General features: G+C 36.0%; 1 protein-coding gene across 1 annotated transcript in view; it reads left to right on the top strand.

Annotated features, from left to right (window-relative positions):
• ERS (glutamate tRNA synthetase) overlaps positions 1-24,653 on the top strand; it is a 116,106-nt gene that overhangs the window by 71,527 nt on the left and 19,926 nt on the right. The window contains exon 3 of the mRNA XM_089821056.1: positions 8,150-8,271. Coding sequence (XP_089677182.1) covers positions 8,150-8,271 — 122 coding nt within the window. The remainder of the gene's footprint in view (positions 1-8,149; positions 8,272-24,653) is intronic.

Genomic DNA, 24,653 nt, shown 5'->3' on the forward strand with positions numbered 1-24,653 from the left:
AGCATCCTGAATCTGAAGCTAGTGATTTGCTATTCTATTCTAGGAAAAGGAAGAAGACATAGCTGACGACTCTCATATTTGGTGTATGCAGTCTCAGAAGGCCTGTGATGATGAAAAGATGAGGAAGGAAAAAATTTCTTCCAAGATTCAAGATGGTTGTGTCACAAAAGTTGACATGCAAGCAAGTTCGAATCAAGCTGAAAATGATATGTTTGTGCCTCAAGGTCATGAACTTGGAAACACTTTGCATATTCTACCTCGGAGCTTGAAAAAGAATTTCTCATAAACAGTAAAGACTTTCCCAAGTCAAAAGTTTGTGAGCAGCATGTTGAGGCAGGCAGTACAATCATGTCATCACTGAAATCACATGAGCAAGGTTTTCTTGAGCATCTTAAGGTAGTGGTGATTGATGAACCAATCAAGAAAATTGCAGATGGCAAGAAAAATTCAGAATTTGTTCGATCCGACATTCGATGTCCAATCCGACATCTTGCTTGGTTGGAGGCTAATAGAAAGCTAGAGATTCTACATATACCTGAAAATGAAAATACTATCAAAGAAGATGTCAAAGAAGGATTTTCAGTTATGGAGGAGCAGTTTCAATTCATGGACCTTTCTTGGAGCAATAGTACACATGATTCATCTCAAAAGGGTGAATTCTTCCATCTCTTCCAGGAGGTGTTACATCAGGCTTTGACATCATTGCTCCTGTTGTTCGTGTTCCATCTCTAAGAAGTTGCATGTGAACATGCAATGTACTGCAAACTACCGAAAAAAGGTAGCTATTTTGTTGAACCCGTAAATGGTTTCATCTAAAATTTACATTTTTGGCTAGTTTTAATTAGGTAGGTTTTTCCTTTGTTTTCAATAAGTGCACTTGCGCATTTTTGTTTTATTAGATTTGCTGTGTTTTAGTCGCTCTAGATTTCTTTTTATTTTTGGTCGCCTAACTCTATAGCCCAATGGAGTGGATAAAGGCACTTAGAGAACTGGATTCTATGTCACTCTTTGTTTCCAAGAATAAACAAGTAACATTCCCCAGACAGAGCTAGCTGTTGTCCTGCATTTTGTCACCACAAAATGTAGTTAACAGTACAAAACTTTTTCAAATTAGTTTTGCATTTCTCTGAGTTTATTTCATTATTTAATTGGTTATTATTGATCAACCAATCGGTACCAATTGATTCAATCAATCTTTTTATTGAAGGCCTTCGTCAAGTCTTTTTTGTTTTTCTTTTTGTCGAGCCTTTGCTTAATTTTTGAAGCCTTCAAAGTCTATTTTTTACTTTTGAGTTTGTGTTTGTTTGTTTTTAGTCCTTTGGTTTTGCTCATGTCATGCCTTTCGTTTTCCCCTTCGATTCGGTCTAACCTATAGGTCAATCGGAGTTATCAGTCAAGAGATATGGTCATTTTAGTGCCTCAAAAGTGGACATTTTAGGTGCAACAGAACGAATTAAAAAAATGTTGTTATATATTCATTTTGACATTTACTTTTTGAAAATATAACATTTTGCTCACTTTTTGTTATGTTTTGAAGTTATTTTTCATTTAAATTTATAACTTAAAGTGACTATAGTGCACTTTATGTTATAATTTTAAGTTGAGTTACTTTTTAATGTTTCACTTAAAGTGACTATAGAACTATATAGTTACTTTTTAAATTTTTGATTTTTAAATCAAATACTTATATAAATGTCACTTTAATATAATGTTTATGTATTATATTGATTAATATGATGCATAAATGTTATTTTTGACCCATATTGTTAACATTTTTATAAAAATAAGTGAAATACATAACTTATAAGCCTAAAAGTGGACATTTTATGTGCATATGCATGTAAAAAACTATGAAAAGTGGAAACTTTTCATACTAATGCATATAAAAACTCATTTTGAAGACCTTTTTCATGCCATTACATCAAATGCTTTTAAAAGTGGACCTTTTTGATGCAATGACATGAAAAGTTGAGTTTTTATGCTTCTGCATCAAAAAGGTAAGATATGTTTATACAATATGTGACTCCAAAAAGTGAGATTTTGGAGACTTGCACATTTTAAAATATGTAATGGGCTTTAAAAAGTGAGATTATGATCAAAGACATATTTTAAAACATGCATTAGACTCTAAAAGGTCCGATTTTGTCTTATTACATGTTTTAAAATATGTAATGAACTTAAAAATGTCCTATTATGTGAAGAAAACATGTTCTTGCTCCAAAAACCTCCGATTTTGTTTATAATTTTTGATTTTCTCCATGGATTTGGATGAAATCAGTTGCATTCAAAACGTTTTGGAGAGGTGATCATTTTGCCCTCATCAAAAATCAATTTATTGCACCCAAATATGTGTTCGAAACTCTCAAGCTAGGGCACAATTTTGCAAAAAACTTCATCAATCTTCAAATTTGGAACATATTTTTGTTTGGAATCAAATCGTTTTGACCTTATTTGCTGATTCCATTACATTGTGATCATTATTTTGGTGTTAAAACACCAAATTGTTTTTGCTTGGAGAAACATGTTTTTGCTTAGAATGCCCGAAAAATTGGGGTTTTAATCCACTTTTATGTGTTTTAAAGCAACTTTTTTGCATTTGGATCCATTTATATCCATTTGGGAAAGTTGTTTTTGCATTCACAAGTCAAAAATGACTCAAAAACATGCAGTTTTTTGCCACGTTTTTGCAAAAACGGCCCAGATTTTTGAATAAAAAAGTCATGTTTTTGTTCAAAAAACTCAAAAAATTGCATTTTCAACCCATACATTTGATCAAAAGGGATTGTTTTTGAGTTTTAAATGCATGATATTGTTTTTGGAGACCATTTATTTGACACTTTCATGTCAAATCCAACCATTGAATGTCCATTACATGCAAGTGTAGAAAAAGTCAAAAGGTTGTTTGAAAATCCGGATTTAAGGGAGAATTGGTCTTAAGACTATAAAACTTGCTATTTTAGCTCTTTCTCCCTCATTTTTGGCACTTAATCTTCATGTAAGTGGACCTTTTCTTTCATGCATTTTAATTCATGCTTATCTTTGTTGATTTTATGCATGAAATCGTTGAATGGATGCCATTTCTAAGAATCTTTGCCTTAGAATATGCATTTTTCCTTTAAAATATGAATTTCTCCTTCATTTTGATGATTTTGGTTCTCCAAGTTCCAAATTCGAATTTCATCTTTGGAGTGCATTGCATCTTGGCATGTTTTGAGTTGTTTTCAAAGGTATGTTGTTTTTCTTTTGTTTTAGTTTTGTGTTTTTGTTTGCCGATTTTTCTCCATTTGGAGAAGTTGCAAATTTTTTTCCAAAAATTTGTTTTTCCTTCATTACATGCGAAAGCGTTTATCATTTTTCACATTCCATTTTCATGTCATTATATCTCACATCTCATCCGACAAATTTGATTACATGTTTTTCACCTCATTTGCCATTCACACATGCATGTAATCCCATTTTCCACTTCCGTTTTCATCCATCTCATTTTTTGCTTTCATTCGCACGACACGATTACACGAAATGTCTTATGTGTAATTGCATCTAAAAGGTCCAATTTTGACTAAAAGTCACTTTTTGAAAAGTCAAAAAGATGTCATTTTCTCCTCTCCATATGCATTCACACCTCCATGAGAAAATACATGTTTCCGTATCTCTCCAGGCTTTCCATCTTAGCCTTCATCCGCATATGCATGTAAAGCGTATCTTTCACCCACACTTGTATCTCATTTCACCCTCCACCTTCTGTTACATGTTGCATTTACATGTAATCCATTTTCCGTGCAGTGACATCTTGAAAGCCCAAGTCACTTTTTGAAAATCGGCAATCTCCATTTACATGCATTCCCATGCGCCAAGCACTTTACTTCAAAAAAGAAAAGAAAAAAAAGAGGGAGTTAAAGGTGCTAATGGAAAGTTGTTTCGAGTGTACATCCGAACATCGTCAAGAAGGTTTTTAAAGTGTCAAAGACTCTAGTTTGTGCTGATCTACAAAAGAGAATTCACGACAACTTGAGCGAGAAAAGATGGATCACATCAAGTTTCCACATGATAATGGATAATTTATCAAAGAGAGCTAGAGATTGTCAAAAGACGCAACACTATGGTTATCAACGTGAATGCAGCAGTACAAGGTATAGGAACTCCCAATCCTGTTATCATCTAGGATTGCATCGTCAAGTACAAGGCCTTTCAGAATTGTTCTTTTCTCTTTCGTCTTCTTTCTTCTTCTTTCATGTTTGTAGTTGGAGAAGATGCATTTCATGCAAAAGTGTAATTACATGTAATGCGAGTTACATGTGTATGTAAAAGATGTAATGCGCATGTACAGTTGCATTTAACCCTTTAATTTCTGTAGTTAGACTTGGTCAAAGTTGGTTGAGTTGCTCCCACTTTTTCCTCCCCCTTTTTCTCAACTTCTTTGCCTATATAAAGGAGTGCCCCCTCATTGTAAAAGGATCATTATCTTTATACAAGAGAGCTCTGGAGAAATTGTGCTAGCAGAACTTCGTTTGTGTGAGCATTATTTTGAGAAAAAGTGAATACAAAGGCGCATTTGAGACTTAACTTTGATTAAGTGAAATTGTCACTTGTATGAATTATAAGCTTTGTCTATTATTCATTCAAGTTATCTTTGATTTGTATTATCTTTTATTATTGATATTGTATCCTTTGTGATTGATAGAAAAGAGTTAAGAAACAATTGAATCCCGAGCTTTGACCAGGAACAATTGTGAAAATCCATAGCTATTAGCTTTGTCTGTAGCTTGGGTGTTCGTCTTAATTTGCAAAATAGTTAGATTGTTGTTACTTTTAGGAGTCTTTGTGCCCTAATTGTAAAAATTTTACCACATAGAAGTACAACAGGACTTAGAGCCAAATTGGTACGTTTTGGCTAGCCTTTGAGTTAGTATTGGTATCACTATTTCCAGCTCGTGATAGAAGTGTAATTAGAGATTCACCTTGCCCATTATTCGCCTTACGAATAAGTGGATCTTTTCTTGAAAGTTACGAAGAAAGGATAATAGTAACACCCTCTTTATAAATCTCTCAATTTCTTGCTTACCTTGAGTTGATCCAAGGAACAGTGAGAAAGGGGAGCCTTCCCTTTAAGGTAGGAGAGACTCTGTCTCACATGCTATGGCTGGTCATCTTATTTTGCGACTGAATTTTTACTCAAAACTGTCGGTTGCAAAATATCCACGCAACAGCGTCAAAGAAAATTCACCCCAAAAAATTGTCCCTCTCCAATACCATGAAATTGTTAAAAGCATGATGATAATTGTATTAACAACGAACTTTTTAAATAAAGTTGACAAACACTAATAATAGCTTGAACAAAAAAGCAAATTTGTCTAAATAAAGATGTATAAATAAGTAATTAAAGAAGCAAACTAAATAGGAAAACCTAAATGACTATTAACTAAGGTTCTAGAAAAAAATGCTAAATATAGCAAGATATTAAAAATATTAGAAATATTCTAATAATGTTGCATGTCCACCAGTGCCAAGAGGGTGTGTTTGCACTTGGGCTTAGTGTGGAGATTGCTTTTGGTGGACCTATCGTGTCTCCTTTTCCAAGCTCCAATGTGTTTGAATAATATTATAGATATTATATGAATGTTATGTGTTCCCCTAATATTTGGAAGTATATGTGTGTTGTGTGTTTATATATATATATATATATGTATGTATGTATGTATGTATGTATCTAATATCCCTGATTTTGGTAGGTCAACATACTGGATGGAGTTAGCTCATCTAGCGACCCTCATGAGCTGACATGGTGTTTTGGAGGTCTCAGTTGTGGACTTACTATTTTTAGTAAGTCTATTTTTGGTAGTTGCTACTTTTGGCAGTGCAGTGGGTGGCTTCAGTAGTTGGTCGTCACTTGCGGTTAATAATTGCATGGGCTCTTATTTTTATTAATCATTGAGTTGCATTATTATAATAATGTTTATATTTATATTATTATAATAATGACTTTAAGAGATGTTTTTAAAAAGCAAGTTGGAAAGTTTCTAGTGTTCAGTTCTTTTGGGAGACTTTCACAATTTCCAAAGTAGAGTTTTAAGGAAACTTTGGCCAACGAAAAAGCTTATAAATAAGAGCTCATTTATTGGGAAAGGCACGCTTGATTATATATTTGATTTTATACCTTTGTGGCTTTTTCCTGGGTTCTACACTGTATGCCCTTGCTGAAGTACAAGGGTTGGAAATTCTGAGAATTGCACTTGCAATTTAGCTACTGAGATATAGCTAAGATTGCCTAACTTCTCTACTGTTCATCACTGTAGCTGATAAGGGTTTTCATTCCACTGCTGAATTATAGTGGATTAGTCATTTTTCTCCAACTGTATCCACTCTGACTAAGGAGATTATTTCTTGACTGTTATTCACTTTGCTTGATATATAGTGGATGGTTTCTGGAAGTGTGGAAATAGTTCTGAAGGTTCTCTTGCAAATTATTGCTGAAGATTTACAATTTGCCTACTCTTCCTCTACTATTTCATTTTGTATCTGAGAAGAGATATTTATGAAAGGTATAACCTTTGATTGTAATGAGATTGCGAATTGCTGGAATGATAATTACCTGTGTTTGGATCTGGAGTTGATTGTGCATGGAAAGAGGGCAGATTTAGTATCTGTGGGCTGCGTTATACTCCATCTTTGCACCTGCATTTGAGGAAGAATCGATCTGACTAAGGGCGGCCAGAGATTAGAGTGTTCAATGTGGATTTGAAGATGGTTGAGCGTTCTTCCATTTCCTTTATATCTGCATTTGGGATGCATACAGTTTCTAGTACTGGTGTGATTTATTTTGGATTGAAATTCCAATGTCTGGCTTCATATTTTAAAGTTACGATCTGTGCAAACTGGGTGTTTGTTTTCTTCATAGCTGGGGGATATCTCTTATATCTGAGCGGCTACATTTGGCAAGGTTATCTGAGGTTCAAACTGCAACTCTATGAGGTATTCCAATGTCAGTTCTCTGCTGTGGCGTTGTGAGATTATTAGCTGGCATCCAGACCTGTGGACGTAATTGTTGACAAGGTGTGTGTGTTGAAGATTGAATTTGAGTAGTTGGTATGCTGCCCTTCTTTACCAGGTTCATTCCCTTGTAATTTGTTGATAACTTTGCAGCCTTTTGATGATTAATAAAAATCATTTCAGTAACATTGAGGTTCAGAGTTAGTTGCTTGAGAATATTTTCAATCCAGACTTTTGTATGCACATACGTGAAGGAGGGTTTATATCAGATGTAAAGTGTTCAACAAATACCAAAGTTTTAAAGTCTGATACATTTGGTGAGTTGTGAGCAGACCAGTACATTTCCTAGTGTTGTGATAAAATTTATTCACATATATATACTATGATAACTGAATTGCTTCCCAACCATTTGACAAAATGTCAGACTTCTGATTAGTTAAGGAAATTGATGTGTTAAGGCTTAATTCTTGAACTATAACCGGCTAGGGGTTTTTACAATGTATATGCATGTGTGTTTATATGTATATGTTTCCTTGGTTATGGTTGCATAATTCAAATCCAGGTCCACATTGTTTAAGGAGATAAATTACTTGGTAAGATGTAACCCTAACCCTTTTTGTTGCGATTGTGATTCTAGGACAACTTTGGAAGGGGACATTACACCGAATCTTTATTGCCTTGCAATGTTCACTACAATACAGAAAGCTTGATTTATTTACTTTTGTAGGATCAAATAAAATAATTCCATGTTATTGCCTTTCAGTAAATTGATGTTACTACGATATAGAAAGTTTGATAGATAATGTCAATGTGCCATGACACTAGTGTATAGCTTATAATAAGATTAAGGCATTTTCAAGGAAATCAATCAGCACGAACTTTCTAATCGAGTCCGTGGATTATATTTCTCAACATTGTTTATATTATTTTTGGCTGTAATTCAGCATTGGTTGATTGTGAGTGCATTAAATTGGTGCCATCAAAAGGTTGGCTGATTTGTTTTCCTTAACGTAGTCTCTAAAACTTTATTGTCTTGCAGTGAATTGATCGTCAGTACAACATAGATAGTTTGATATAATCTTATAAATAGAACTAACGAAACATGTTAATGTTTTTGACTCATTTCATTGTGGAAGATAAACTAATTTTATAAAATTTACAGGCCCAGATAAAGGTGGTAATTTTGGCCCTTATCGCCAATCAGAACGGAATATTTTATATAAGGAATGTGCAGAGACGCTTCTGAGTACTGGTCATGTTTATAGATGCTTCTGCTCTAATGAGGTTTTGTACAAAGTTATTTTTTTTTTGCTTTGCAGCTTTTGTGTTGTCTTTGATTCTCCAAATAGTCTTGCTTTTTAAAGATGAATATATGATATTGCTTATCTGCTTTATCTCAGTCATTGATTTTGTATCATTCATTCCCACCAGCTTATGTTTTCTTTAATTTCTATTGCCTAGACTTCGTGTTTTAAAGTGTTGGTCTTGTCTTTGATATGACATGCATGATTTGATATAATGTTTCTCATTGCCAGTCCAAATGAAATACTCCATGTAAGGATTATGCAGAGATTCTGCTGCATACTGGTCATGTTTACAGATGCTTCTGCTATAATGAGGTTTTGTACAAAGAGTTACTTTTTTTGCATTACAGGTTTTTTGTTATCTTTTATCCAGATAGTCTTGTTGCAGTTTCAAGATGAATCTATGATATTGTTAATCAGCATTATGTCAGTGATGGATGTTAGTGGATGGATGATCTAATCAAAGACTTTTTTTAACCACACAGCTAATATTAACTATCACACAATTATTCAACAGATAATAATAACTTACATAACAAAGCAAATTCATATCACTTCAATGCACAATTACATCATAGCTTCTTGAGCTTCAATACAATTCAGGCATAGATCTTTCAATACGAAACAGATGTCCAAACATCCAATAGTCCAACTATTTCTTGATCTGCCTTTACATCCTCTTGTTTATTTTCTCTATGGCTTTAAATGATTTTTACCACCTTATAGGAGGAAAGGTTTCACTAAGAGAAAAATATAGTGCATCACCCTTAGTACATAAGGATCAATTACCCCATATTAAACTAGGTTCTTTGGCATTTTGGGGATGGGGATGGATGGGCATGCATTTCCGGGACGTTTTCTAAAGGGCCAAAAATAGGGTGTGGCAATATATATATATATCACAGATTCGTGAGTAACAACAGTCGTACAATAACATTAGAACAATAGTTTCAAATATCAAAGCCACTGTGTGTCAAAAATATAAATATCCAAATCAATATAAAATATATATCTTTTAATCTTTAGAGTTTAGTTTTTTCCTTTTATTTTTATTTTCTGTTATTAAATGTTGTTTTAAATTTAACAGTTTTATATATATATATATATATATCAACTTGAATTGTTTTTATTGAAAATTTATTAATTAAATATTTGAAAGGTATTAAATTAAATTTGTAATTATCATTACAAAGTAATTGAAAAATATTTGCTTGTTATTAACAGAGACCTAAAGGTCAATATATACAAAAGAATAAAGCGATGTTTCCTTAGGAAACGATCGTAAGGAATAGAAACATTCTATTCTAACAGAGAAAGCTAAAAAAGTGAAAGCAAACTAGAGCTAACTAGATATTTACAATAGATAACCATTAATTAATAATGGACGACTATCTATTATCATAATACCCTCCTTTGTTAAATTTGTAACTTATAATCTTACTGATCTGATTACAAATTGGTCTGATCTGTTCTTACATGACTTAGAGTAATCCAAATATCTTTACACCATCCTCTTAGAGATATCGGCGTCTTCACTTAGGATTAGTTTGCAATTAACTAAATTCAGTTTGTGTTAAGTTAATTTTAAACTTATTATTCCTTGGAAAAGTCGCTAGCTTCTAGATTGATTAAAGATTGTTTTGGAAGGGACATGTCCCTAGGTCTCTCTATTTATAATGGGCATGGTTGAAGTCTAAGAGCACACAGTATACAAAATAGTCTGCTCCTTAGTCAATACTGCCCATATATGATTTGCAGAATTAAAGACATATTTTAGAATTATATTTCTAGTTGAATTGAAGGCAATACTTTGAAGTTATTCATAGCAAGTCTCAAGGAGAGAGAAGAAGTTTGAATCTAGTCTATATTCAGTCATAGAATTTGCAGAAATTTTACATGGTATTAGAGCTTTGGTAGTCAAACCTAGGCTCTGCACAATTCAGTAATCAACCTTTATATATAGCTAACAACTATCTCCTATCTTCAATGGCATACACAATCAGACCCGAGTACAAGTTTGATGGGAAAGAACACTTTGATGCCTGGAAATTCAGAATCATGATGATTCTTGAAGAAAATGATGTAAAACAATTTGTTGATAAACCATCCAAACAACCTCCAGTTGAACCTCATAAATCTATCTGGAGCAAAGGAAATAGGAAAGCCATTCAAATCATATTAGATGGAGTAAAAAATGGTATTGTACCCATACTTACAAAACATCAAACAATATTTGATATGATGAATGCTTTACTAAATGCATATGAGGTCAACAATGCAACTAGAGTTCTTGCACTGAAAAGGAAACTAAATCACATACAAATAAAGAAAGGAGAATCAATGAATTCTTACTTCCTAAGAGTTGCCGGAATTAGAGATGAACTATCAAGTATAGGAACCATTATTAGTGACACGGAACTAACATTGATGGCTATAAATGGATTGCCAGATTCGTGGGGAACTTTTGCAGAAGGAATAAGTGCCAGAGATAAACTCCCTGACTTCAATAGACTTGAGGGGGATTGTCTTCAAGAAGAATCCAGAAAATTAAAGGAAGGAGGGAAACTGAAAACAAAAGATGAAGAACTTCATGTTCTTAATACAAACTCCTATTAGGGCAAGAAGAAGCATTTCAAGAAGAAAAAGGGAAATCAAAAGAATGAGAAACCCAAGAAAGATCTATCCAAGATAAAATCTTTCAAATGTAAAAAGTTTGGACACTACAAATCTAATTGTCTTGAGAATTTTAAACAAGCAGTAAACTGTACAAATGTTACTAGGGCAGAAGATAACTATGATCTCGAGGATCGTGTATTGTATTCGTCGCTATCAAATGAAATTTCAAGTAAAGCATGGGTAATTGATAGTGGATCTTCTAGACATATAACGGGATACAAAGAAGCACTAGACTCTATATCAGAAAAGGTTAATGGCAAAGTTACCATTGGTGATAATTCAGCACATTCAATCAAAGGAATTGGAAACTGCACTTTGAAACTAAAATTAGGAAATTCTCTTCTTCTCAAAGGCGTACTCTACGTACTAGGAATAAAAAGAAATTTAATCTCAATTATAGCATTTGAAGATGATGGGCATAACGATGCATTCGTGGATGGGAAAGTAATAACTTGGGCAAAGAACTCCTCAATCAAGAAAGTGAAGTTGATTGGTCAGAGGAAAGGATATTTGTATGAATTGAATTCAGAATCTAGTCGACCTATTCAAGCCTTAATTCATGAAGCTGTAGACAAATGAAATATGACACAAAAGATTAGGGCATTTAAATTTCAAAACCTTATCAACTATGGAGAAGATGATTATTGGTCTACCTAAACTAAATAAAGACCACTCAAGCATATGCAAAGGGTATGCACTGGGTAAGAACACCAAAAGTCCATTTCATGATAGTACTAGAAAAACAAATAATGTTTTGGAATTAATTTATTTAGATTTATGTGGACCTATGTCTGTTCCTTCTTTTGGAGGATTCTGGTACTATATTTTGTTCATAGATGACTTCTCTAGGAAGACATGGATTTACTTCTTAAAGTGCAAAGAATCATAAGAAATCCTAAAGAGATTTAAAGAATTCAAAACATTAACTGAAAACTTATCAGGACATAAAATTAAAACTCTTAGAATTGATAATGGAGGAGAATACACCTCAGATTTGTTTAAAAGGTTTTGTAAAGAAACAAGAAAATTAAGAGGGAGTACATTGTTCCTTATAATCCAGAACAAAATAGGGTAGCAGAAAGAAATAATATAACAATTATAGAAGCTGCTAGAGCTAAGATATTTGATCAAAACCTAGAATATTATCTTTGGGCAAAAGCCTCTTGTACTATTGTTTATATTCAAAAGCAAAGTCCTCACTCTTACCTTAGAGATAAAACTCCTGAAGAAGTCTTTACTAAGGTTAAACCCAATATAAGTCATAGGATTTTTGGGTGCCCCGCATATATCCATGTTCCAAAAGAAAAGAGAACCAAGTTAGAGTCCTCTAGGAGGAAAGGTATTTTTGTAGGGTATAGTGAAACATCTAAGGCATATAGGATTTTCATACCTGTATAGAAAAATATCGAACTTAGTAGAGATGTAATTTTTGAAGATCTAGCATTCCAAAGAGCCCTAAGTTCTGAAGAACCTTCTCCTTTACCTAGTTTTGTAAGAAATACTGAGTCTGAGTCTCAGAGGGAGAACATAGAAGAAATTGAAGATGAAATTCAAAATCTAAATCTTGGAGAAACCCAAAATTCAAAAAAATTTTGGGCCATTAAACAGTTGAGGAAGCACAAGACTTTGCTACACCTTCTAGAATAGTCAGAGAAAGCAAAAGACCTAAAAGATTTTTTAGTTATACGACAAACATGAATGATTTGTCTAATATAGAACCAACCAATCCTTCAGATGCTATTAAACATACAGTTTGGAAAGAAGTTATGATAGAAGAATACCAATCTATTATGAAGAATGATGTTTGGAAAATTGTTCCAAGACCTAAATCTATTGTTTCTTCCAAGTTGATATTTAAAATAAAGCATGCTGCTAATGGTAGCATTGAGAAATATAAAGCTAGATTTGTAGCCAGAGGATTCTCTCAGAAAGAAGGGGTTGATTGTGAAGAAACTTTTGCTCCTGTTGCCAGATATACCTCTGTAAGAGTAGTCCTAGCAATTGCAGCTTCAAAGGGATGGAAAGTACATCAGATTGATGTAAAAACAACATTCTTAAATGGAAAGATTACAGAAGAAGTATATTTGGAGCAACTTGAAGGATTTGAAACTCATGATCCTAATGTTTTTGTTTGTAGGCTCAAGAAAGCTGTCTATGAGCTTAAGCAGCCTCCAAGAGCTTGGTGATGATCATCTCATAGATCAATGCAAGAAAGATCTAATTAGAGAATTCGAGATGAAAGATTTGAGACTTTTTCATTACTTCCTAGGGTTGGAAGTACGGCAGAATTCTGATAGTATCATATTTAATCAAGGGAAGTATACATCAAATATTTTGAAGAGATTTAGAATGTGGAATTGCAAATCTATGTCTTTTCCAATGGAGACTAATCTACATAAACTTATAGAAGCAGCATCAAAATCACCTTCCATAGATTCTACTCTCTACAGACAGATGATTTGATACCTTATGTACTTAGTAAATATAAGAAATGATATTTGCTATGCTATTAATGCCTTAAGCCAGTTTATGTGCGAGCCAAAAGAGATTCACCTAGTTGTAGTTAAACACATTATGAGATACTTACAAGGCACTCTTAATTTTGAACTCAAATATGAGAAAGTTGATTTAGATTTGCATGGATTCACCGACTCAGATTGGAGTGGAAGTATTAAAGACAAAAAAAGTACTTCAAGATGTTGTTTCAGTTTAGGATCAACAATGATATCTTGGATATGTAGAAAGCAGTTCTTAGTAGCTCAAAGCTCCACCAAAGCCAAATATATTGTAGCAGCAATGGCCTCTCGAGAAGTAGTTTGGCTAAGAAAGTTACTTGTGGGATTATCTGGGCAAGCTATGAATCCTATGTTTATTCATTGTGATAATTAGAGTTCCATCGAGCTCTTAGTGAATCCAATTTTTCATGATAGGTCCAAGTATATTGAAATTCCTTACCATTATGTAAGAGATATGGTAGACAGGAATTCTGTAAAATTAGAATACATTTGCATTGCAAATCAAATAGCAGACATACGCACCAAACCTCTATCTAGATTGAAGATAGACCACTTCAGGAGAAGACTTGGTATGGTTGAATTGTAATCCATTTGTATTTTTTAAATTATTAATAAGATAATTTTATTTTTCAGGCTATTGACTGTTATGGGCTCCACCATTTGTATTCATTATTTAAGAGGTAACGATCTCTGAGATAATGAACACTTGTATAAAAGACATTATGGGAGATGACGATCTCTTAGATAATGTGCTAAAAGTAGAGTTCTACTATAAGATCTAGATGAGTTCAAGATCATATTGTGATATAGACATTGCCATGTTTATAAGTCACAATTTAGAATTATTCTCCAGGGTTTATCCTATGTTCCGGTAGATCTTAACTCAGGATCATGTTGTGGTATAGGAATACCAGTATCTATGAATCACAACTTGGATAAATAAAGAACTTAATTATTCTTAAGATTTATCCTGTATATTGTATTCTTTGCAATACTGTTATCACTAGTAGCAGTGATTTGTCATATCAACAGGTTTATTAATATGACATTGTATCATGTGTTCTATGATACCACATGCTAAGAAGATTCAGATAGATATAGAGTATCAATTCTTGTTTGTTCATCTTTATTGATGTTGCTAGATATGATCTCTCTCAATATGATTATCAAGTTAAGAGGGAGTGTTAAACCTGTTACTTATAATCTTATTGATTTGATTACAGATCAGTTTGATCTATTCTTACATGACCTAGAGTAATCCAAATATCTTTACACCATCCTCTTAGAGATATCGGCGTCTTCACTTAGGATTAGTTTTGAGTTAACTAAATTCAGTTTGTGTTAAGTTAATTTTAAACTTATTATTCCTTGGAAAAATTGCCAGCTTCTAGATTGGTTAAAGATTGTTTTGGAAGGGACATGTTCCTTGAAAGGACATGTCCCTTGAAAGGACATGTCCCTAGGTCTCTCTATTTATAATGGGTATGGTTGAAGTCTAAGAGCACATAATATACAAAATAGTCTGCTCCTTAGTCAATACTGCCCATATACGATTTGTAGAAGTAAAGACATATTTCAAAATTATATTTCTAATTGAATTGAAGGTAATACTTTGAAGTTATTCACAACAAGTCTCAAGGAGAGAAAAGAAGTTCAAATCTAGTCTATATTCAGACATAGAATTTGCAGAAATTTTACATCCTTTAATGGTTAATCTATCTAGAACACCAAGTTGTCCTCTGAATTCGACAAACTTATCAGGACCAAGAGGCTTGGTCAGAATGTCTGTAGTCTGATTTGTGGTAAGAACATATTGCAAATCTATGGTCCTATCTTCAACCGTCGTATGTAATGATAGTGAACATCCACATGCTTGGTTCATTCATGGAAGATTGGATTTTGCGCTAACTTGATAACACCTTCGTTATCAACAAACAAAGTAGTTGGCCCTGCTGGTGACATCTGCATATCCCCAAGCATTCGACGAAGCCAAACAGCTTCACATCCTGCCTTAACAATCCCTTTGTATTCGGGCTCTGTAGAGGAGAGAGAAACTACTTGTTGCTTCTTACTAGTCGATGTGACTGCACCGGATCCCAAACTGAACATATATCCAGAAGTTGATTTTTTATCAATAATAGACTTGCCCAATCTGAATCTGTGAACTCACTAAGTTTAGGATTAGAACTTTGAGAGTACATAAGTCCATAATCTAAACTGCCCTCCACATAATGAAGTGCACGATTTGTTGCCATCCAATGATCAACCTTAGGAGCTACCATAAAACGAGAGATATAGCTGACTGCGAAGTTGATGTCAGGCTTAGTAGCAGAGAGGTAGATGAGGCTACCTACTAGTTTCTTATATGTGGTATCATTAACCGTAGATTCAACCTTTGTGGATAACTTGAGACCTTTCTCCATAGGTTTAGATGCAGACTTGCAATCTTGCATATGCAATTTGTCTAACAAGGCCCTAGCATATTTGGACTGAGAGATGAATATACTAGAAGACTGTTGCCAAACTTCAACACCTAGGCAATAATGCATGAGTCCAAGGTCAGTCATATCAAAAGACTAGCATAAATTCTATTTGATTCCCTATATCAAAGATGCTAAGCTGCTAGTGATGATTTAATCATCCACATAAATAACCAGAAGGATAATGTCACACTGTCAGTAGTCTTGATGTACAGATTTGAGTCTAAAGAACTCTTGAAGCCTTGATTACTGAGGTACTTATCAATTTTTATGATCCATGCCCAAGGGGCCTGCTTCAAGCCATAGAGGGCTTTTACCAATTTGAGAACCTAATGGTCTTTACCAGTAACCTTGGTACCAAGAGGTTGCGCCATGTAGACCTCTTCATGGAGATCACCATTCAAGAAAGCACTCTTGACGTCCATCTTATGGACCTTCTAGCCAAACTGTGCTGTCATAGGTAGGAATAATTTGATGGTGCTCATCTTTACAGTAAGAGCAAAGGTCCCCTCATAATCAATGCCCTGACATTGAGAAAACCCCTTTGCCACTAAACGAGCTTTGTACTTGTCCAAAGTACCATCTGATTTGTATTTGATTTCGTAAACCCATTTGCAGCCAATGGGTTTCTTCCCTAGTGGAAGACCATAAAGGACCTAGGTGTTGTTCTTCAACAGACTCTAGTGTTTAGATGAATGGTCTGTTCCCACTTTGGAATTCCTTTAGCGTTGGAATATGTTTGAGGTTCAAACACACTGTAAATGTTGGCTATGAGAGCAAAGTTAACAGAATCTATAGTTTTACTCTTTTTTCGAGCAGTTCTCCCATTAATGAGCTTATCATCATGAAGATCAACATGTGTCTTAGCCCACCACTTAGGCTGGATAGGAGAATGACCAACATTAGTATCAGGAGATGCTTGATGATTAGGTTACTCATTAGAAGAATTTCGATCAAACTTAGGTGAAGCATCTACAAAGCAAGGTGATCCTGCAGGAGAAGCTACAGGTGTGTGTACAAGAATCATTGGTATAACTAAAGCTGCAGGAGCTACTAGAGCCCTCCCATCAGGTGGACCTAATGGAAGCTAAACTCTTAAATCATGAGCCTTCATAGGTTGGTCTGTTGGATCAGGAACAGGAGTAGGCATGAAAGCTCCTCACTACTCATTAAAGACTACATCACGACTATAGATGAGATGAGAAGTCTCAACATCGATCAGGCGGTAGGCTTTGTGAAGACTATTGTATCCAGCAAGCATGAGTTTTAGACTCTTGGCATCCAACGTGGTGCGTGATGTATCAGGGATCCAAACAAAAGCAAGAAAGCCAAAAACTTTTAGGTGACTGATTCTGGGCTTGCAACCTGATCGAACCTCTTTAGGAGTTTTACCTTTGACCGCCACTGTGGGTGACCGGTTCAACAGATAAATTGCAGTGTTAACTACTTCTGCCCAAAACTTCTTTGGAACATGTTTATGTTCGAGCATGGATTGAGCCATCTTGGTGATTGTCCTGTTCTGACATTCAACTACACTGTTCTGTTGTAGCGTGTGGGGTGTGGTTAACTGGCATTTGATGCGATGTGTATCCAAGAAGCTGGAGGAAACATTAGAACAAAATTCCCACCCATTGTCTGATTTAAGAGTAATAATAGATTTCCTAGACTCTTTTTCAACTAAGGGTTTAAACTTCTGAAAGACAAGAAATGCATCTGATTTCTTTTTAAGGAAATACACCCATATTTTCTATTGAAATCATCAACAAACAACAAAAAATACCTCAACCTAAGAACAGAAGGGGTGGCCATAGGGCCGCAAATATCAGCATGAAAAAGCTGAAGTACTTGAGAAGCTCGCCATGAATCGCCATTGGTGAAAGGTGTGCGATTTTGCTTCCCAGCCTGGCATGCATCACAAACTCCAAGCTGTTGAGTCTGAATCTTTGGCAATCCATGAACAAGCTCATCCCAAACAAATAGTGAGAGATAATACACATTTAAGTGTCCATATCGTTGATGCATAATGTGCTGATAGAAGACCGCCAAGCAGCCATAGCTAAGTCTTGAGAATCACCAGAATCAGTAAGTCTGAAAAGACCATGATCTTGAAGACCCACTGCAACAATAGACGTAGTCATCCGACCAGTGATGGTGCACTAATGTGAACTGAAGGTGACATGCAAGTGTGGAGAATGTCGCAGCAACTGACTGACCAAGAGTAGATTTAGTTCCATCCATGGAACGCAGTACACATCAAGGAATATGAGATTCCTCCCAGTAGACTTAATCTGAATGTTGCCTCTGTCGACAACTGTGTACTCTTCTCCGCCACCGAAAATAATAGTATGAATAAGGCTGGTAGTTAGTAAACCAATCTTTGCGGTGAGTGAAATGATGAGAGGCACTTGAATAAATGTACTAGGCAAACGACTTCACATGATCTGCAGGTCTTTTAGCCATGAAGGTGTAAAAGGTAGACTTCGCCTACTCAGTGTGCTCTGCACTGTTCGCTTTGGGCTTGAAACCTGATTTCTTAGATTGTGTAGCTAAGCGCTTCCAACATTCAACCTTCATTGGCAATAGTTGCATTGAATGTTCTTCTTTCAGGAACCATCTGATGCTAGAGTAGAAGACTTTTGCATAGATGATTGCTGAAACTTGCCTTTATCCTTCTGAACAGATTTTACAACAAAGGCTTGCTCTATGGAGGTGGAACTCTAGGTACTACTGAACTATTGTTTCCACCGATCTTGCTGAAGCAGCAGGGTGCAAAGATCAGTGAACTTCAAATCAACACCAAAAGATGTGATGTTGAGAGTCTCGATAAAATCCTAATAGGACTTTGGTAAACTCCGAAGAATGATAACCATAATATCCTCTTCCTCCATCTTGCGACTGATGGCAAGTAACTGATCACGGATTTCCTAAATCCGATTCAGATGTTCTTGGAGCGAGGTGTGCTCATCCATGACAATAGAGAATAGAGTTTTTTTCAAGGAAGAAGGTTCTACTTTTGTCATAAGTCTCATGAAGACCTTTGAGATGTGTCCAGATCTTGACAGCTATCTTGCTGGATGGAATCTAAGAAAGCTGATCATCAGCCACGGATAATTTGAGAAGCATCATCGCCTCTCAATTATTCAGATCCCATGTATCCTGATTAGAACTAGAAGCAGTCAGACGTTTCGTAACACCCATAACAAGTTGATCAGTGTTCAGATATTCAAAAATTACGATGATCCGCTGCTTCCAAGTGCCATTATTTCAACCATTGAATTTGGAGTTGTGCTCGAGCAAAATGTTTGTCAGAGATGCCACGGCACGTTTTTCAATGAAAAATTGTGAAAATCTATGAAGACATGTTTTATGAGGCAAAAAATGGAAAATCCAGAAAAATCAGAGAGTGACCAAGAAGAGAGCTTGAAAAACCTAGAAGGAATATGGTGTCATTTTCTAGATCTGCTGGCTCAAAAATTGAGGCACAAAAATCGAGGCACCTAGAAAAATCTGACAACCTAGTTGAGCTCTCGAAAAACTACCAAGAATCTGAAAGCAAAATATTTTTTCGAGTTCATAAATTAGGGTTTCAAAAAAATACAATTGACGACCATGAATGGTCGAAATGGCAAAAAAATGGTGTTTGTAGGTTAAAAGATGCCTTTTTTTTTTTCAGAACTGAGGTGTTTTTGTAGGGATAGTACAGACGAGGAAGAATGGACACAAATGAGTAGATTCTTCACCCTTAAAATTGCAATTTGACAGACATGCAAAAAAACATGAATGGATGTCGTGATTTGTAAGAAAAGGCCTTAGCAACAACAGACATGAACTTTCAAACAAAACTCTAGAAACCTGTAATGTTTGAGGACGAAAATTCGTGAATTCTGAGATTGAAGTTGCAATTTTGTAGAGGAGATAAAAAATCATGAGTTGCAGAAGTGACCAGTTCCAAACTAGAAGAAAAAATGTGATTTTGCAGACATTGGTTTCTTAAATACCCTAGCCGATGTTAGGTATTTTGAAGCACGCAAAAAACCATGAAAGACTTCAAAAAAAATTTCGAAATTTTTGGACCAGATAATTTCGAAAGAAATTAAAAAATTCAAATTTTTTTAAAGTCTAGGCTCTAATACCATATTACGAAGTAATTGGAAAATATTTGCTTGTTATTAACAGAGACCAAAAGGTCAATATATACAAAAGAATAAAACGATGTTTCCTTAGGAAATGATCGTAAAGAATCAGTGTAACTCGGGTGCACGCACCTGAGTCAAAAATCCGAAGCATCAATGCACGTAGGCCCTTGGTGCGGGTGTGTTGTGCACCCGAGTACCCCCATTGGCCGAAAAAGCGCCGCCGCACTTCGGATGCATTGGTCGAGCACCCGAGTGGGACACAAGACGTGGGTGCGTCGTGGGTGCTCGGGTGCGGGGTTGTGCCCATGGGTGCACGCAGGGTGCTCTTAGGGTGCTCGTAGGGTATGGTCAATTAAATGGCCCAAAAAGTCAAAAAAAAAACTTTTTGCATTTCTTTTTTAATTTGTTTTTTTATGCAAGCTAACCCTAATTGGGTGTGGGTCCCATTTGGTCTATTTGAAGGTTTAATAAGACCAATAGACCTCATTTTCATATTTGAACAATGAATTCTGAATCTTGCATCTTGAACTAAGTTAATTGTTAAATGGTCATTGGTAATGGTTATGAAGTTTCAAGTTTTAAGTTTGAACTTATGGTTTTTGAATCACATTTCAATTTTCTCTATTGAACAATATTTGGTATGTTAAATAATATAATATATATTGAAGTATCATTTCATAATTAGCATTTTCAATCACATATATTATTATATATACTATGCAACCCCCTCCCCCCCCTCCGCACCCTCACTGCCCTCCCACCATCCCCAAATTGAGGCCCTTTTTTTCCCGCATGCGAAACTCGTCCCGATGTCCCCCCATACCACTGCACCCCTGCGCCAGTGTAATGCTGCAAAGAATAGAAACATTCTATTCTAACAGAGAAAGCGAAAGCAAACTAAAGCTAACTAGATATTTACAGTAGATAGCCATTAATTAATAACAGATAACTATCTATTATCGTAATAATTATATTATAATTTTATTTAAAATATAATTTTTTACATATTTTTATTTAATATGCGAAACTTAATATGTTTATTATGATGAATGTTAAAAAAATTAAATTACATGTTAGATCTTTTATTTTTATATATTTTAATATTTATTATTTAACATATGAAATTTGATATTTTTGTTTTTATTTATCTTTCAATTTTAAACATATTTAATCATGATTTTTCTGCCAATTTTTTCCCATGCCAAACTTTATTTGAATTTTATTGTTCACAAATGCGAATTCAAACCTTGTGGGCCCCACATTGCCAATTTGGCAATTTTTTCTTAAATGTGTTTTTTTGTTTTTAATGCCAAAAATCATCCAAATGTATAGGGGACACCTATTCGTTTCAGAGTCGGATAGGGGCCATTTTAGTGCTCCCTAAGTGTTTTGAGGATGGCAAGCCCTACCCAAATTTCAGGGTCTGTTTCCTGTAGTTTTATGCAATTAAAGATGACTCGAGACATTTCCTTTCATCCCCATGTCCCGAAAATGTTTTGAGGATGGTGATGAGTCCCCTAGGGACAAGGGATACATCCTTGTGTAAATATAGATATTAATTTTTAAATGATTTCAATATGGATTTTGCCTTGGAATTTAGTGCATCTCCTTAATGATGTATTAGTTAATATCTTTGATGCACATATAGATATGAGTATTGAAACTTGATGCGGCTGCTCACATGAACCTTCTTAAGATCAATAATTAAATAGTTAACCTTAAGAATTGGTGCGAGATTCAAATACTTTGATGCCTAGTCCAATCTAAGAACTACATGAAAACATGTTGCAGCTTGCAATAAGATGCGAAATACAAAATTTGCCATCTGGGCAAGTTCATGATGTTCACAAGATACTAAGTAAAACTGCTATGCTGATTGGCTACATTCGCAGTAGTACACAATTAAATCTTATTTCATAGGCACAAATACACTTTTTGGAAATTGCAGCAAGAAATATGCAATGGTTATTCTAACACTAGAAACATTTCAAAATCAATGGACAAGCAATAAATGAGAGGGTTTACCCTACCTCAAATCCTATGAAGCAACAAGGAAGAAGATTGAAGAATAATGAAGAAGCGTGAATGATGATGCAATCCAACTACAATGCATAGCAACAACCTCAAACAACAATCTTCAGCAATCCAAGGCCAATAGCAATTCAAACAAAAACCAAAATCTCTCTCCAATCCAACAAAGAAATCCCCAAATCATGGGAAGTGAGAGCGGTGGGAGCAGAGGGAGCGGGAGCTTTCAAATTTTGAATTCCTACAAGGGCGGGATCTCCTCGGATGGCTAGTTTCAGGTCCCTGGTCTGGAACACAGACAACAAGATGGAGGCAGACTGGCAGATCTTGGCATAGGGGATCTGTCGAAAAGCGTGGAGGGGGGCCTAGCTGTCCATCCCAAGGAAGCGGCTAAGATTCCTTTGGTTCCCACAGAAAACAAGCTAGGAACTACAAAATGGTCTTCGTTATTCGGGGTAAAACCTTCAGGTAAGTCCTCTTTCCCGCCTGTTAAAACTATCCAGGATTCTGTGAAAGGTTCTTGCACGATTGCTATTCCGGATGAGATAGTGGATCACAACATACGGGCCATGGCTTCTACTTTGGTTCGGAGATTTTTGGGACCTAGACCGAACATTGATGACGTCAGGTTGTTCATCAAACAAAAATGGGCTCTCAAAGGTCAAGTCTCAGTCACGTCTATGGCGAAAGGCTTCATGTCTTTCGACTTTACATGCTTGGAAGACCTTGCCAGCATTCTATGTGAAGGGCAATGAGCCTTTGGCCCGCTCTACCCTTGTGCTTCAGAAGTGGTCATCCAGAATGAGCTTGAATGATTCTTTCTTTGTTCAAGCTCCTGTGTGGGTCAGACTGCCAGAATTGCCGTTAGAATACTCGAATGAGGACGTCTTTGTGGGGATCGCGAGGACCTTCGGGGAACTCCTCTCAACGGATCCGATCTCTGCCTCTAAACGTCGTCTCAATTACACTCGCATATGTATTGGGGTGAGTGAAGGAACAAACATGCTTGAGTTCGTTGCTCTTCACTCTAAACTAGGGGTGCACAACCAAAAAATCATTTACGAAACTATCCCCTTTGCATGAAGGCTGGTCATAAGGCCTACCAGTGCCCCAGTGCGGCAAAGAAGATGCCCATGGAACCAGTCATCTCTGACCAAGCCAAGAAGCAATCATCTCGCCCTTTGGGTAAGGGTAAGATGAAGTTGCTCTGGAGGCACAAACTTTTTGTGGCACAGGGAAGGAAGGCCGTCAGCCAGAAGGATAAAGCCTTGAAGGATATCCCTAAGAAGGACATTCCCAAGGAGTAGGCAAATGTTACCCCCCTCGAGAAGGATCCTGCCTTGGAGATGCCAGTCTCAGCCTCGATGGAGGATCCAAAGATGCAGGCAAGTCCCCACTCCCAAGCCATGGGACCTGCAGAGGAGCAAGCTCCACCTTTGGATGCAACAGAGCAGCTTAGTTCTGCAGTGGAGCAAGCTCCACTTTTGGAAGCAACAGAGTAGCTTAGTTTGGGGCAGGAAGCCTCGGCCCGAATTATTCCAGAAGCAAAGGAGAGCCAGGATAAGATTCTGTCTCGAAAGGCCCAGACCCCTTTAGGGTTGAAGGGGTAAGAACCTTCTATTCCCAAAGGGTTGGAGGCCAAGATCCATCTTCTCATTAAAAACACGGATCTAGACCAGATCACCCAGTGGGAAGGTCGGTTAGAAAGCAGTGCGACAATAAGCCTAGATGACTGGTGCATGGTAAAGAAGAAAAAGAAGAACCAGAACAAAGTCCTCCCTCCTTTATCTCCAGTTTCTACTAGAAGTAGGTTCAAAGCTGACATTGGGATAACCCCCAAGGGAGCAGGAAGAAAGAGCTCAAATCAGCTTCTACAAGAAGAAACAAAAAGGAACTTGGCAGATGGGAGCCAGAGAACCATCAAGGATTTCTCACGAAGTAAGAGATGAAAGTCATTTCATGGAATATAAGGGGCCTAAATGGGGCTCATAAACAGGATCTAGTCAGAAAGATGATTAGAGACCATAGACCCGATTTTCTGATGATACAAGAGACTAAGATGAAAAGGGACCTGGTTAAGAGGATATCCTTCAATAAAGCTTTTAGTTGCGAAGCCTCGGATTCAGAAGGTGCTTCTGGAGGAGTACTAATCCTGTATAACTCCAGGGCCTTCAAGTTATCTACTCTTTTCAGCACTCACAATGCTCTTCTGTGTGAAGTTTCTCACATCAATAGCAATGATTCCTGGCTTATCCTAAACTTGTATGCCCCCAACACCAAGAAGGAAAGAAATTGTTTCTGGGTCAAGCTCCTCGACATCCTTTCCAATTGCAATATTAACAAAGGGATTATCATGGGGGACTTTAACTCGCCTCTCTGTGATGCTAACAAATGGGGGGGTCTTGTCCCGGATTAGGACAGTAAGCGTGACCTTGCATTGTTCATTTAGAATCTTGCCTTCTTGGATATGGACCTTCAAGGGGGAAGTTTCACTTGGTCTAACAGGAGAGTTGGGGGAGATAGCAT

This window comes from Cupressus sempervirens, chromosome 3 (genome assembly GCF_028749045.1).
Source record: "Cupressus sempervirens isolate cs-2001-9-10 chromosome 3, ASM2874904v1, whole genome shotgun sequence".
In the NCBI taxonomy this organism is placed as follows: Eukaryota; Viridiplantae; Streptophyta; class Pinopsida; order Cupressales; family Cupressaceae; genus Cupressus; species Cupressus sempervirens.